This window comes from Protopterus annectens, chromosome 12.part0 (assembly GCF_019279795.1).
Source record: "Protopterus annectens isolate FY-2018-M chromosome 12.part0, PAN1.0, whole genome shotgun sequence".
Taxonomy (NCBI): domain Eukaryota; kingdom Metazoa; phylum Chordata; order Ceratodontiformes; family Protopteridae; genus Protopterus; species Protopterus annectens.
Window position 1 is genome coordinate 351,356,712 of NC_056746.1, and position 17,506 is coordinate 351,374,217.

The 17,506-nt window shown below is 43.6% G+C and overlaps 1 protein-coding gene across 1 annotated transcript in view; it reads left to right on the top strand.

Moving 5' to 3' along the window:
• LOC122816562 (E3 ubiquitin-protein ligase RNF216-like) overlaps positions 1-17,506 on the top strand; it is a gene marked incomplete in the record, with an annotated part of 2,262,287 nt that overhangs the window by 470,072 nt on the left and 1,774,709 nt on the right. The window contains 1 exon segment of the mRNA XM_044089426.1: positions 12,414-12,553. Coding sequence (XP_043945361.1) covers positions 12,414-12,553 — 140 coding nt within the window.

Here is a 17,506-nt window from a genome sequence, read left to right on the forward strand (position 1 = left end):
CGCCAGGGGTATATATAATGCATCCGACACCATTTTCTTCAGTCTTTCTTACCGCGCGGTACCTGAAGCAGTTCGCAAGTGCCGGTCGGCCGACTCCTGAGATTTTCGAAGTCGAATTTCAGATCCAAAGTCTTCAATAAAGCTAAGTACCCCATTGGGGAAACTTTTCTTGCCTCAGACCGATGTCAGAAAAAGTTAACAATTGTATTTCTTGTGGGAAGCAAATACCTCATAAGGATTTTCATTCTTACTGTATACCTTGCCTAGGCCCAGACCACGATGTCACTGGTTGTCGCTTTTGTGCTAGATTCAGTAAGCGTACTATAAAATGATGCTTTGATTTCGCACAACACTACTTCGGTAGAAAATTTAACTTGACAATGCCGTCGGAGCAACCTACTGCCGGCGTGCACAAAAACCACAAGGATAAGGACAGGCAGCCTAGACCCAAGCCAGTCTCCAAGGCCTCGGCTGGGCCGGTCTCCGGTTCACCGGTTTTCAGTGAGGCTCCTACACAGCCCCTGGCTACCGCAGATTTGGAACCCGAGACCGCTTCGGAGCCTTTGGCGGAGAGTGCTAGGCCGACGCAGCCATTTTGTATAGCCCCTAACGACGACACTGCAGAAAGAGATGTCGGTGCTGCAGACACACCTTCGGTTTCTGAAGGTGTCTTCAGGCTGACTACGCTCACCATTAAAACGTATCCTAAGCTTAAGACTCCTATTAAAGCAAAAAAGACTGCACTTCAGTCTCCAGCTCAAGGCCCCATGCCTAAGAAACAGATGCTTAAAATGGCAGAAGATTTGATCTCTTTAATCAGGGGTTCCCAACTCCCGACAAAAGGCCTAGACAAGAGGAAGATTATGCCTCCTCTGATCAAGTGTCTATTTCCTCGGGCTCCTCTGAGGACCAAGATTACTCTTTTCCCCGTTATGAAGATTCTGATGCTGAAGATTTCATTCCCTCACCTTCTCCCCCTGAAGACTACTCCTTTGGGGAAACTTTACACACTGAGGGAACATTTTCACTGGGAAGGTCAGGACTACTCTGACTTAAAGAAAAGGCTCAGAGAGTTTCTTTTACTGCCCCAGCACAGACCTCTTGCCTTCCCCCCAGTTTTAGACATTGTGGATGATGTTTACTTAGAATCTAGTTTGAATCTAGATTCTCTGCCTCCTGCTCCAGCCAAACCAGACAGATATTATAGAGTGCCTGACTCCCACAAATTCCTTTATAAAAGCCCTGTTGCTGATCCAGAGTCTATCTCCCAGGGTCCCAAAGGGGCTAAGACTTCAATGGCAAAAAATCCTGTACCCTCTGAAGGGGACTCCAGAGCACTAGACAGATGGGGGGGGGAGGTTTACACCTCAGCCACTCTAGCTATGAGAGCACTAAATTGTCAATTTCACATGCTAAAATATCAGCAATTACTGATGTCTCAGTTAAGACAAAAAATGAGCACACTCCCTCAACAGTCTGAATTGAAAGAGATTTAGGATCTGTTGCATGCAACTGAACAGGTGGGCAAACATACTTTATAATGTGGATTTGATTCTTTAGAGGCTTCCTGCAGAGCAGCTGTCACTGGGTCTGTTATGCGTAGGCATGCTTGGTTAAAGGAACAAACTCTGCCTGACCATGTTAAAGCAAAGCTTCTAGATGCTCCCTTACAGCAGGAAGTCCTATTTGGAGTTAAAGCAGAAGTAGTCTTAAAGAAAATGGAGGATAAGGCAAAATCTATGCAGACAAAGATTTTCTACAGGTACAGCCCCCTCGCTTCAGCAGAAATTGGCCAACAAAAAATTGGTCCTTTCCAGCTATTGACAGACCACAGAGGGGTAAATACAGACGCCCAAGAGGCAGAGGGCAACCACAAGCCCAATAAAAACCTCAACAATGGGGCACTGCAACACAGTAGGGAGGAGAAGACAGGCCCCAAACTACTAGAAGGCAAACTCAATGACTTACATCTCATATGGGCAAGCAACACTCTCTTGGCAGCTCCCTTGGGAGGAAAACTAGCACTTTTTTTCAGACAACTGGCACATCGTCACAAAGGACAAATGGGTCCTAGACATAATTTCACGAGGATACAGATTCCATTTCTACACCTTGCCAATGAAAAGAGGAATGCCAAACATGCCACAAAATCAATGGGCAGAGGCACAAAAACAAATTACAGCTCTCATGGACATGAGAGCCATTCAGCTGGTTACCTACACGGGAGCAAGGCCAAGGGTTTTACTCAAGACTCTTTCTAGTCCCAAGAAAGGACAATGCCTGGAGACCAGTTCTGGACCTTTCAATTCTAAACACCTTCTTACAAGTACCAAAATTCAAGATGCTAACACTACAGCAGCTTCTTCCCATGTTGGGCAAGAAAGCATGGCTAGTAACGTTGGACCTCAAGGAGGCTAACCTGCATGTCCCTATCAGACAAAGTTGCAGAAGATACCTCCGTTTCATTGCAGGTTCAACCCATTACCAATTCTCTGCACTGCCCTTTGGCTTATTCACTGCGCCCAGGGTCTTCACAAAATGCCTGGCACCAGTAATTGGATACTGCAGACAGAGGAATTCAAATATACCCATACCTGGACGATTGCCTCATCCAAGCAGAAAGCAAGGACATCCTCTTACAACATCTGGCTTTTGTAAAACATCTTCTAAGTTGCCTGGGGTACACAGTAAACGAAAAGAAATCAAAACTAGTACCCTCACAAAATATGACATTTCTGGGTGGCATCTTGAATACAACGGCCCAGAAGGCTTATCTGACGCCAGACAAACTACAACTGACTCAATATTTCAAAACAATGGCAACAAAGACCCAACTCCCTGCAAGAAAAATTCTGCAGGCCTTGGGCTTCATGGTATCTTGCATACTACTAATACCATTTGCAAAGCTGCATATGAGGAAATTACAGTGGTACCTAAAAAGTGTATGGTCTCAACATAGCCACAGCTTGGACACAATGATATCTCTCATTCCCTGCCTTCAACAAGAGTTTCTATGGTGGTCACAGGCATGTCACCTTAACAAGGGTCAGCCTTTCACCTTGCCCCCAGCCAGGCAAACTGTGACAGCAGATGCATCGGACATCACCTGGGGGGCACACATGGCAGGACAAGTGCATTCAAGGCATATGGACTGCAGATCAAAGGAATCTGCACATCAATCAAAAAGAGATGCTAGCTGTACAGAATGCTCTGACAGCCTTCAAGAACCTATTACATCCAGGACAACTTACAATAAGGATGGACAACACCACAGTAATGTGGTACATAAATAAACAAGGAGGTACACACTCCTACCCTCTATGCAGGCAAGCAGTGACCTTGTGGAACAAAGCACTGGCTTACCAAGTTCAGTTACAAGCTCAGTTCCTGCCAGGAAAAAAAAACACATTGGCAGACGACCTCAGCAGAAACATCATGGATCCCCACGAGTGGAAACTGGATCCACAAGTATTTGCAATGATAACTCAAAAATGGGGCCTCCCAGACAAAGACCTGTTTGCCAGCCCCCAAAACTATCAGCTAACAAAATTTTGTACAAGGACACTTCACCATCCAGCTTGGAAAGTGGATGCACTCTCATTCAGTTGGAAAAACCTGACAGTATATGTCTTCCCTCCATTGCCTGTTCTCATTCTTCTCATAAAAATGCTTCTGAAAGTCAGAAAGGAGAGACCATGACTGATACTCATAGACCCAGACTGGCCACACCAGCACTGGTACCCACTATTAAGGAATATGGCCAAGGGCCCACCTTGGATTTTACCACAAATTGCCCATTTGCTCACACAGCAAAACAATCAGATTCTACACAGCCAGCTCAAAATCTTAAATTTGGCTGCATTGCAAATCACCTAAGCATCCAGCCAGCTCCTCTTCCTCAAGCAGTTATGGATGTTATTCAGGAAGCTAGGAGGCCCAGCACCAGGAAGGCCAACTCGGACAAATGGAAAAGGTTTTGCGCCTGGAACCAAGCTAAAGGCCAAAATACCCTTCAGCTTCACATGCCTCAGATTCTATAGTATTTAACTAAGATGTTGCACAAAGGACTTTCTTTTTCATCCATTAAAATCCACTCATCAGCTATTTTAGCCCACTACAACATGGATCCACCCTTATTTTCACATCCACTTCTAAGGCAGTTCCTCAGAGGGGCAAAAAACATTAGGCCCCCCAGGAGAGCACCTACACCGACATGGGACCTCAATTTTGTTCTGGAAAAACTTACGCTACCTCCCTTTGAACCAGCTTTCTCTGCTGATCTAAAGTTTATATCATGGAAGACTGCCCTGCTGCTAGCAATAACATCAGCCAGAAGAGTCTCACAGCTGCAGGCACTAATGGCAGTGGAACCTTTCCTCATTTTCCATCAAGACAGAGATTCTCTACGAACTAATCCTTCCTTCATGCCTAAGGTGGTATCCAGTGTGGCTTTAAATCAAACCATCCACTTACCCACCTTCTTTCCAAATCCACAGAACAAAGGAGAAAGACTCCTGCATTCCTTGGACATTCACAGGCAACTTCGTTACTACTTGGATAAAACTAAGGTTTTCAGAAAATCTGACCAGCTCTTTGTATCCTATGCTACAGTCTTAAGGGAAAGGCTATATCAAAACAGACCATTTCCAAATGGATAGGACATTGCATTCGTTTTTGCTATACCCATCATGGAAAACCAGTTCCTGCTACCATAAGGCCCCACTCTACCAGGGCAACAGCTACATCTACAGCCTTCCTCAGGGGGGTCCCAACCAAGGAGATTTTGGAAGCTGCAACTTGGAGTTCAGTACACACCTTCACCAAACACTACCACTTACCACTTTACTCTAAGACTAGAGCTGGCTTCGCCACTGCAGTTCTGCAGGGCCTTCTAGCCTCCTCTAACCCTCTTTGACTCCTCCTCCCATCCTTAGCTTTGGGATTCTACCCAAATGTGATGACTGCAGCAGGGTAACACGATGAACATAGTACAGTTTTGTACCTACCATAAATGTAGATGTTCCAGTGTACACCCTGCTGCAGTCCAGGATGTCCTTCAAGAATGCAACTGCAGTCCTTACATATGGGTTGTCCTGCCTCAGGCAGCCCTCGGTCGGCCGGATTCCAAAGTCTGGGTCCGGCGACGGCTGATGTTGCCTCCTCCCCGACATCAGAGCGGCTGGGGTATAAAAGCATCAGCCGACACCATCTTCCTCAGTCTTTCTTGCCGCGCGGTGCCCGAAGCAGAAGCAGTTCGCAAGTGCCGGTCGGTCAGCTCCTCTGTTTTACTTATCTGAAGTCATCAAAAAGCTAAGTACCCCGTTGGGGAACCTTTTCTTGCCTCAGCCGATGTCAGACAAAATTGAAAAAGTTAATTGTTTGTCTTGTGGTAAACAAATACCTCATAAGGACTTCCATTCTTACTGCCTTCCCTGCCTTGGCCCAGACCATGACGTCTCGGCCTGTGCTGCCTGTGCTTGCTTCAATAACCGCACTCTCAGGCACCGTGCAGAGTTTGCCGAAGACTTTTTTGGCGATAAATACTGTTATATCATGCCGTCGGAACAACCGACACCACATATTTCCAAAAAACGGAAAGACTGGGACCGACATCCTCGGCCCGTGACTTCCACCGACACCACACCAAAAACTACCGCGAGTTCAACGGTCTCTTCTGAGGTGGTTGTTCCGATTCGGACCGACGACACCGCTTTACCAATCACTCCAGCCCCGGAGCCTGCACCAGTGCCGGTTGTGGACTTTCCTCCAGAATCTGAAGCCCAAGATTTACCTGAGACTATACCGGTGGACAAGGTGACTCCAGCACGTGGGGCAGCTAGGCCTCCTATGTCTATGTCTATCAAGGCCTATACACGTGCTAAGGCTGCCAGCCATGCTAAGTCTCACCCCCCTAAAGTTTTGCCTCAGCCCACTACTGATAAGCAAATCATGACCTTAGCTGCAGATTTGATTTCCTTAATCCGAGGCTCCCAGGCCCATCCTGAGAGACGTTCTCGGCCTCCTTCTGACAAAAGGCCCAGGGTTGAGCACCCAGACACCCTTTCTTCTGATGAAGCTACTGCTGACTCTGATCACTCCGATACCCATGAAGAATCCTTCCAGATCTATGAGGATTCTGATGCGGAGGATTCTATTCCTTCTGCTTCTCCTCCTGAGGATATTTCTTTTGGGAAAATTCTCCATTCCATGAGAGAGCATTTTCAGTGGCAAGGCCAGGAATTCTCTGACTCCAGGAAGCGGCTTCGTAACTTCCTTAAGCTTCCCCAACACAGGCCTTTAGCTATCCCCCCTGTCTTAGATGTACTGGATGATGTGTACGCAGATTCGAGTACTTCACCTGACTCTCTCCCCCCTGCTCCTGTCAAGCCAGACAGATACTACAGGGTTCCTGAAACTCAAAAGCATTTCTTTAAGGCCCATTCCATGGATCTAGAAACAATTTCTCAGGGGCCCAAAGGGATGGCCACATCCAAGGCCAAAAATCCTTTGCCCTCAGACAGGGAAGCTAGGTCACTGGAGAGGTGGGGCAAAAAAATTTATACCTCAACCACTCTTGCCATGAGAGCCCTTAATTGCCTTTTTCATATGTTTCAGTATCAGGATTTCTTGATGGATGATTTTCAGAAAAAAATAGCCTCTCCTGAGCCTTTAGACAGAAAGGCCTTGCAGGATTTGGTCCATAACACTCAGCAGGTTAGCAATCATTTTCTTCAGTGTGGTTATGATGCATTGGAAGCTTCATGTAGGGCAGCTATGACAGGGGCAGTCATACGTAGACATGCATGGTTGAAAGAACAGGCATTGCCAGATCATGTTAAAGTAAAGCTTCTAGATGCACCTCTGGAAAAACACAAGCTATTTGGTGCTAATGCTCAGGATGTGTTGAAATCAACTGAGGAAAAGGCTAAATCAGTGCAAACAGTCAAGGATTTCCTCCAGGTTCAAATACCAAGGTTCAGCAGGAACTGGCCTTCTAAGAATTGGTCCTTTCCGGACACTGACAAATTTCAAAGAGGAAAGAACAGGCGTGCCCGAAAAAGAGGGCAATACACAGGCTCCTACAGAGGCCGCCAATGGCAACCGACTAATCAGAGAGGTGGCGCAGGGACATCCCCTGCTCCACATGGACAATCACAATGACTTGACTTTGGCACCACCTACCAAGGCTCAAAGAGAAGCACCTTTAGGCGGAAAATTATCCTTATTTTCAAAAAACTGGCACATTTTAACAAAGGACAAATGGATTCTGGACATAATAGACCAAGGCTACAGGTTCCACTTCCATACTTTGCCAACAAAGCAAGGCATGCCAAACCTGCCACAAAATCAAAGGACAGAGGTTTTCGAACAAGTTACAAAGCTGATAAAAATAAAAGCAATAGAAAGGGTTCCTCCTCAGGAGCAAGGCCAAGGATTTTATTCAAGACTGTTTCTTGTTCCAAGAAAAGAAAATCAATGGAGGCCTATACTGGACTTGTCCGCTCTAAACACCTTTCTCATTGTACCAAAATTCAAAATGCTGACACTGCAGCAACTCCTTCCCATGCTGGGCAAGGGGTCTTGGCTGGTTACTCTGGACCTCAAGGAGGCATACCTGCATGTCCCAATCAGACACAGTTGCAGAAGATACCTCAGATTTCTTGCAGGGTCAGAGCATTATCAATTCTCAGCATTGCCTTTTGGCTTATCTACTGCGCCCAGAGTATTCACGAAATGCCTGTCATCAGTAATTGCACACTGCAGACTCCAGGGGATACAAATATACCCTTACCTGGACGACTGCCTTATACAAACGGACAGCAAGCAAGCCTTGACAAAAAACTTAAATTATGTCATTTACTTACTACAGGCTTTGGGATACACAGTCACCTTACAAAAGTCAAGACTACTGCCATCCCAACAAATAATTTTTCTAGGAGCCAAACTAGACACGCAATCGCAAATAGCTTACCTCACAGACAAGAAGCAAGAACAATTACCACAGTACTTCAAAAGCCTAGAAAGGCTCACCCAGATGACTGCAAGGAAAATCCTGCAGGCTCTGGGTTTTATGGCATCTTGCCTTCTACTGATTCCACTGGCAAGACTTCACATGAGAAAACTACAATGGTACCTAAAAAGTTTATGGTCTCAACACGGCCACAACTTGGAAACAATTATCCCACTCATCCCATGTCTACAAAGGGAATTTTTGTGGTGGGCTCAAGCAAGCCAGTCAAACAAAGGTATGCCTTTCAGCAAACCTCCAACAGGCCAAACCATTACAACAGACGCCTCAGAGCATGGATGGGGGGCGCACATGGAGGGCAGATGCATTCAGGGGCAATGGACCCCCCAGGAAATACATCTACATATCAATCAAAAAGAGATGTTAGTAATTCATGCAATCGAGGCCTTCGGAATATATCTTCAACAAGGTCATCTACTAATAAAGACAGACAACACCACTGTTATGTGGTACATAAACAAGCAGGGAGGTACTCATTCTTACCCCCTTTGCAGACTAACAATAGCTCTTTGGGAAAAATCACTGAAACTGGACATACAGCTGCAATCCCAGTGTGTTACGGGCAGGGACAGTGTTCTGGTGGACAGTCTAAGCAGAAACATCATGGACCCGCACGAATGGATGCTACATCTAGACATTTTTGCTCAAATAACTCATGCATGGGGGAGGCCGGACATAGACCTCTTTGCCTCCCACCTCAATCATCATCTGAAAAAGTTCTGCTCGAGGACACACCATCCACAAGCCTGGAGAATAGATGCTCTCTCATTCAGCTGGAACTTGCTAACAATCTATGCATTCCCACCTCTACCATTAATGACCAAGGTGTTACTGAAAATCAAAGCAGAGCAACCAAAAGGCATCTTAATAGCTCCAGATTGGCCAAGACAACACTGGTATCCATTACTAAGGAGCATAACTTGCACCAAACCGTGGCCCCTGCCTCAATGGCCTCTACTCTTGACTCAGCACAATTACAGGACTGTTCATCCCAACCTGCAAACTTTACAGCTGACAAGCCTGGAGGGTCCCATGACTTCTACCCATACCTCTCTTTCCAAGGAAGTTCAACAGATATTATTGGAAGCACGCAGACCTTCCACCAGAAAGGCTTACTCAGCCAAATGGAAGAGATTCAACATCTGGAATACCAACAAGGGACAGGATGCATCAGTAATGAGCATACCACACATACTGGAATACTTGGCAGAAATGCTGCATAATGGACTTTCATATTCTTCCATAAAAATACATGCTTCAGCAATTTCAGCAACATACAACACTGATCCACCTGTGTTTTCACATCCTTTGCTAGGACAATTTCTAAGAGGGATAAAGAATATCAAACCTCCCAGAAAGCCACCAGTGCCTGCATGGTACCTCAACTTCGTGTTGGAAAAGCTAACTCTTCCTCCTTTTGAACCAGCAGCATCTGCAGAATTGCAATTTCTTTCATGGAAAACAGTTTTCCTATTGGCAATTACCTCAGCAAGAAGAGTCTCGGATATACAGGCCCTCATGGCAGTGCCTCCATTTCTCATTTTTCACCAGGACAGGGTTTCTTTAAGAACCAACCCTTCTTTTATGCCAAAAGTGATTTCCAGGGTGTCTCTGAACCAAGCAATTCACTTGCCCACTTTCTTCCCCAATCCTCAAAATAAGGGGGAAAAGCTGCTACATACTTTGGACATACACAGACAACTAAGCTACTACTTGGACAGAACAAAGGCCAACAGAAAGTCTGACCAACTATTTGTAGCATACGCTCCTGCAGTGCAAGGAAAGGCAATTTCCAAGCAAACTATTTCAAAATGGATTGGACATTGCATCAGATTCTGTTATTCTTTCCATGGAAAGGGTGTGCCAGCCAATATCAGGCCACACTCCACCAGAGCTACAGCCACCTCCACAGCCTTCCTAAGAGGGGTGGCTACAAAGGACATTCTAGAAGCTGCTACATGGAGCTCTGTGCATACATTTTCCAAGCACTACAACCTGCCTTTATATTCCAGATCCCGAGCAGGCTTAGCTTCGGCAGTCCTGCAGGGCATTTTAGCTACACCATCCTTATCTTAGAGCCTACCACCCCCAGCTTGGCTATGGTATTCAACCCATATGTAAGGACTGCAGTTTCATTCTTGAAGGACATAGTACAGTTTTGTACCTACCATAAATGTAGATGTCCGATAGATATGCAACTGCAGTCAGGTTTTCCCTCCCTCCTACCCCTCTGTGTATTGGTTCCACTTCCTTCCTTTTATAATTAGCTGGGGATATCTGTTATGGTGCATCTGTTTATTACTATTGTGTATGTCTGGAATTTTTTATCCAGTTTCTAAATTTAGCCTTCCTTGGAGGGCACCTGGGGCAAGAAACACTGAGGAAGATGGCGTTGGCTGATGCTTTTATTCCCCAGCCGCTCTGACGTCTGGAAGGAGGCGACATCAGCCGACGCCGGACCCAGACTTTGGAATCCGGCCGACCGAGGGCTGCCTGAGGCAGGACAACCCATATGTAAGGACTGCAGTTGCATATCTATCGGACATCTACATTTATGGTAGGTACAAATCTGTACTTTACCCTCCCTCCATCCCCTCTGATCTAACTGACTAAATCTTTACAATACCTTCCTGATGTATTTGCTTATAGCTGGAGGGATGTTGTGTTTGTGCTAAATTTCTTAGATTGGTACTAATTACTGACCACCTTTTTGGGGGCACCTGACATCTGGGGCAAGAAAAACTCAAGAAAATGGTGCTGGATTCATTATATATACCTCTGGCGCACTGACGTCAGTTAAGAAGCGACAGCAACCGACGCCGGCCCAAGACTTTGGAATTCAGGCCGACTGCGGTACCGCCTGACGACAAGATAACCCAAGTGTGATGACTGCAGCAGGGTGTACACTCGAACATCTACATTTATGGTAGGTACAAAACTGTACTTTACTTATAAGATTACTTATAAGAGCAAGTGCAGGGCTTTAAAATGAAAATAGAGTGCTTACTTTGAGATTTACATCAGTTCTAAGGGAAAAAGTGAAGAGCAGACTTTGTGGAGCCGGAAATACTTTAAACCTGTTTAAGCTGCGCTCGCCCAATGCTACGCTATGCGCAAAATCGCACAAATGCAGGTAAACAGAAAGAGAGAGGAATTGAACCAATACGGCCAATAAGCTACTAGTTTCAGGGCTGAGACCACTCCTCCAGGGACAGATAGGCTGCTCGAAGCTCCCCACTCACTGGTGAACAGAGAAGCTTCCTGCTATCCAAGTAAGGATATGGGCAACACAGGAAACTATACCACAGTCTGGAATTCAGCAAAGCCTGAAATCTGGACTAATCTAGTTCAGCAAAGGCGGGAAAAGAGAATATTTTTTTTCAGAGAACAGCAGAAAAATACACAGAAAACACTGTAAATGCTATAAACAGGCTAGCGCACTTTAGTGTGTAGCCTACAACAGTTATACAATACAAAAACGACTTAAAATGATAAAAAACAAGTGCAAAAACTGTAAAATGCAGAAAGGCAATGCAATTTAAACTTTTAAAAGCACAGAGCAGTTAGAAACTCGCTTTTTAGGTGGGAAAAGGCAGTCGGAGCAAAAAAAAAAAAAAGAAAAAATACTTAAATCTGGAAAAGTCTCTCTTGGGTCTCTCTGTTGCCTGTATCACTCTGCAGGACACCACGAGGAGCTGTGCTGAGTTGTATACTGGCACAAAACAGCGCAAATGCGGGTTTTAAAGCAGGGAAACTGAAAGAGATAGGAATTGACCCAAAACGGCCAATAAGCTACTAGTTTCAGGGCTGAGACCACTCCTCCAGGGACAGATAGGCTGCTCAAAGCTCCCCACTCTCACTGGTGAACAGAGAAGCTTCCTCCTGTCCAAGTAAAGATATGGGCAACACAGGAAACTATACCACAGTCTGGAATTCAGCAAAGCCTGAAATCTGGACTAATCTAGTTCAGCAAAGGCGGGAAAAGAGAATATTTATTTTTTCAGAGAATTGCAGTTGATTTGTTTGTGTGGGTGTAATGTGGGGTTGGAAGAAAGTAAACTGAATGAAAGGCCAAGGGAGACGTTTGCCAAGTCTTAGCAAGTTCATGAATTGAAATCAGTTTCATTTTTGTCGCATGTAAAATGAGATAGATTACATCAATTTACTTTGCAGATTTGTTAGTTAGGGCAGTGCATCATTCATGGTTTTGCATGCTGCCTTGTTCGTTATTGCATGCATACTATGTTTTGAGCCAGCTGAGAAGTGTTATTCTAAAATATTAGCTCAAGACTGACTTTTTAAAACCTTTAATGCACTATTTTGTTAAGTCAGAGCATTACAAAATTGAATAAACATCTGACAAAAGATTTTCTTTGTCTTTCAGGTGATATAAAACTAGAAAAAAGAATGTTTTTCTTAGAGAACAAACGGCGCCATTACAGATCATATGACAAAGCTGCCCTGCTTCCAGCTGTACGGAAAGAATTGGAGTTCTTCAACGTTAAGATGAAAGAATTAGCAGAGGTAAAAGATTAGGTTTGAACGTTAATTATCTCATGTTGTTGACTGCAGTTGCTGCTTCTGGATTGAATGACTGGTCAACTCAAATGTCAGCTCTACCCTCAGAAATCCAGTTGTGTTTTCTGTTGTGTACAGAGATGCACTTTTTGTTGTTTTCCGGGTCTGCTGTTTATTGCAAGACACTATTGCTTGTCCTGTAATTGATGTGGAGCGTGCAAAGCTCATGAATTAAATTTAGGCATAGTCAAGTGCAAGTAAAAACTGAGAAATGTTTTATGCCGACCTGAAATATTAGTATAGGTACAGAAATTTACTCTTACCTACATCTGCACTTGAGAAGAGAGAATTTTTTTCCATGATATTCCAGATTTTCTGTAGCATAAGGGAAAGACAATGCCTTATTTCAGTACAAAGTTAAGTTGCTTTATAGTATTTACACAGACCATTCTTAATATTCTAAGGATATATCGCTCAAAAGCAGTAGTAGTTCTATCTTCAAAATGTACCTGAGAGACAGCATTCAAGAAAGTATTTCTGATAATGGTCCTCAGTTTTTAAGCCAAGAGTTAAATCTGTTGAAAAATGTGAATTTTCAAAAGTTGCCAACTGTTACATATTGCTGTTACAATGTAGAATCTCACAGGTACTAAAAGCTTAGCTGCTGCTTCTTTGTTAATAGGAGGAAGATTAATGTCCAAACTATTGTAATTTGATATTCTAGATGGAAAATTATGTAATGTAATGTGCTTGACTTACTGAAATAGTCAAGTGAGACAAAGCATTGTTATGATAGCCTCACAAAGAACTTTAAAGTTTTAAAAGAGGGAGGAAGAGTGCACTTGCCAGTTCCAGTGATGCATAGAAGTTAAAATGAAAGCAACTGTGACCCCTGAAACAGCAGTTAAAGGGTAATGCCAGCAGTTAAAGGCATTAATGATTGGATATACAGAGTAAGTTATTCATGTCTTTATAATTTGCCAGAGGATGCTAGGAATAATCCTCAGGAAATTGTTTTGCAGGAACATAGTATTTTAATACCTTATTAGACAAAGAATAGATGTGATATTGATTCATGAATTCAGAATTCTGATTCGCAGTATACACTTTCTGACAAGAATGTTTTAGACTCAGCGAGAGTGTTAATGTACATTTTACTACAACCTCAACTTCTGTTGCATCTCCTTCTAAAAGTATTATTGTTAACAAGAGATCCACGCTTCAGCTATTTCAGCTCATTACAACACGGATCCTCCTATTTTTTCACATTCATTATTAAGACAGTACCTCAGAGGGGCTAAGAACATAAGACCGCCCCAAAGAGCACCAACACCAACTTGGGACCTCAATTTTGTTTTGGAAAAACTTACACTACTGCCCTTTGAGCCAGCTTTTTCAGCAGATTTACAATTTTTATCATGGAAAACTGCACTGCTGCTAGCAATAACTTCAGCATGAAGAGTCTCAGAGCTACAGGCCCTAATGGCAGTGGAGCCTTTCATAATTTTCAATCAAGACAGAGTTTCTTTATGAGCTAACCCTTCTTTTATGCCAAAGGTAGTATCCAGTGTGTCTCTAAACCAAACCATTCATTCATTACCCACAGAGAGGGGCTTTTATCCAAACCCCCAGAATAAAGGGGAAAGGCTCCTACACTCTTTGGACGTTCACAGGCAATTGCTTTCTACTTGGATAAAACAAAGGTTTTCAGAAAATCTGATCAGCTCTTTGTATCCTATGCTGCAGGATCTCAAGGAAAGCCTATATCAAAACAGACCATTTCAAAATGGATAGGACATTGTATCCGTTTCTGCTACACACACCATGGGAAAGCTGTACCTGGTAACAGTAGGCCTCATTCCACCAGGGCTACAGCAACATCAGCAGCCTTCCTCAGAGGGGTACCAATCAAGGATATTTTGGAAGCTGCAACTTGGAGTTCAGTGCACACCTTCACCAAGCACTACCACTTACCTCTATACTCAAAAACCAGAGCTGGCTTTGCCACTGCAGTTTTGCAGGGCCTACTAGCTTCTCCAAACCCTGTTTAGTACCAACCACCCAGCCTTAGCTTTGGGATTCAACCCAAGTGTGATGACTGCAACAGTGTAACACGATGAACATAGTACAGTTTTGTACCTACCATAAATGTAGATGTTCGAGTGTTCACACTGCTGCAGTCCAGGTTACCTTCCCACCTTCACCTCTTTTTACCTGGGTTTTATGTATAGCTGTTTATACAATCTCTAAGATATATTTCTATATGGTGTATTTGCTTACAGCTGTAGCTATTGTTTTCTACTTATGTAATGTACTTAGGATTATGTATTGCCTTGCTATTTGGGGGCACCTGACATCTGAGGCAAGAAAAACTGAAGAAAATGGCGTCTGCTGCCTCTTTTATACCCCTGTCGCACTGACATCAGGGAAGAAGCGACAGCAACCGGCGCCAGACCAAGACTTTGGAACTTGGGCCGACTGCGGGACCGCCTGACGGCAGATAACCCAAGTGTGATGACTGCAGCAATGTGAACACTTGAACATCTACATTTATGGTAGGTACAAAACTGTACTTTTCATTGCTTTGTACCCCCCTCTGGCAGGATTCTTTTTCTATGGACATCAACATATCTGTATCCTAAGTAAGCATCCACCCATGTCATCTTCATCTCTTTTTTGAAACTTTGCAGAGAGTCATCCGCATAGTTTTGTTTTAACATTCACAACAAGGAATTGATCTGGTTTGACAACCAGAGTTGGTAGATGCCTCATTGGGGGCGTTTTCTATTTTCTTTTATTACTGGAGTACTTCTGTGAACAGTTTTCTTCTTTGTAAGCAGAAGTTTTGCAGTCAGTGTGGTAGACCTATTGGGGATAGGTCCACACCTAAAAAGGAATTTGTGTGTGTGGACAGCAATATCCCTTACAGAGACCTCTGTTCAAGATGTGTTTTGCTTGGGTCCTTCTAACAATATGTTCTTTTGTAGCCTGCACCAGATTTAGCAGGAAGAAATTTGAGAAAAGAGAGGGGAATCTTCATCATATTGATCACTGCAGCAGTAGCCTTAGCTGTTTGGGTAATATCTTGCCAAGGATAGAAAAGCTGGCTAGCTTCAGAAGCTTCAGAGCACCTTCCACACACCAAGATTGTGAAGCAGCTTGAATTTGGCTGACTAAAAGACAAGTTGGGTGTGAAGCCCTTCAGAGCTTTACTGCCACGGAAGTTCCTTCTTTGAGGCTTTCGAGGATCAACGGTCAGCTTGTACTGTTCCTTTACTGGGCAGATAAGTTCTATTTGAGGTGAAGACCTTCACTTTTCTTATTTGTGTTGCTGTTTGTTTTATCACTTTCCTCTTTAGGAAAGTTATTTTATAGCTGGGGAGTGTTGTTTTAATAGACTGTCACAAGACTGTAATGCACTTTTAAACTGAGTGCTAATTTTTCCTGTCCGTTGAAAAGTGTTGTAAAGTAAGTGAAAACTTTTTTTTTTTCTGTGGAAAAATTGTGTTTATTTTACTTTTGTGGGGATGGCATACTGTTTTCAAGTGCTTTTTCTGTCAAAATTAAATTAACATTTGTAGACTGGTAGTGTTTACCGCCATTTGCTGTTTGTCTTCCCTAGGAAAGAGGCATCATTTTCATTTTGACCATGGAACAGACTACCAGTTCCACAGTTGGTCCTTCTTCCAGCTACAAAAAGAAAAAAAAATAAGCAAACTGCTTTATTCCTCTATCAAGGTTCACTTGTCAGCCATCTCAGCATATCTGCCCATGGATGCAGTCTGATGTCAGCAGTGTTTTAAAGCGGTTTTGCATAAGAGACCTCCAAGAAAACCAGTGGTCATTCTTTGTGAATATGGTAAGCAGCGATACATAAATCCCTCCCACTGCCTGTCTTTGGGTGTGATAGGTCAGTCACCTGGCAGTCCTGGGACTGTCTTACAAACCTACAGAGACAGTATCCTTTCAGTTTTCTAATGTCTTAGCAAGAGAAGGATCTCTTAGATGACTGTTCCTTACTGTCATTCTCTTCAGCTGCTTAGCTCCGAAAAGAAAACCTTTGGGGTTTTTTTATTTCCTCCCTCTGCTTTTTCTATCAGTGCTAAAGTAGTGTATTCTGCTGCTTTGGCTGTTTTTTTTTTTTCTCATTAGACATTTTGTGTATGCTTCTGTTTTTGCTTTGACTAGCACAGTAAGGCCGCTGCTGTTGATTAAAACATTTCAGACAGGAATTTTTCATCCGTTTATGATTTAATTCTTATCTAATAGTGTTTTAAGCTGCATCCATTTGTTTGGACTGAAATTAGACTTTTTGTTTTGTTTTACAAATTAGGGAATATTGTACATATATTTTGTGATTGCGGCTGCATTACTGAAACTACTGTTATTTTATTGAGTGCACTGTTAATAGTATGCCCTGTAGAAATAGACGTCATATAGCTATTTAGAGAGAAATAGTGGAATTTCTTCTACAGCTATTAGTTGGTATTGTTGTGGCTAGTCTTCTGATCCCTGACTTCATGGACTCAGATACAGTGCTCCGCCCCCATCCCTTGTGCAGCTATAAAACATTAAAGCAAATCTAGCTGCTTGCCTCAACCTATGGCTACTGGATCACTTACCTTCTTTAGCCTCCAATTCCCCTGGTGTGGTGGCAGTGCCACAACTGTGCATGATAAGAGGGTCAGAAACATCCTCCAGTGCTGTACCATTGCTTGGTTCAGGTATGGGAGAACTAAACTATTTAGGTGCAGGGGAGGTCAAGGGTACATAATCTGTTGCCATTATTCATACATCTCCCCATGAAAATCCTCTCACTAAAGAAGTGCAAGCAAAAAAAGACCCACCACGTTACAAGTCAACAGCATCTGATTGTGTTTTCACCTGAGCTGCTGGACTGATTTTTTTTTTAAGCTGTTGATTACAGGGTGCAAACCCGGGTTATGAGCAACACCAGCA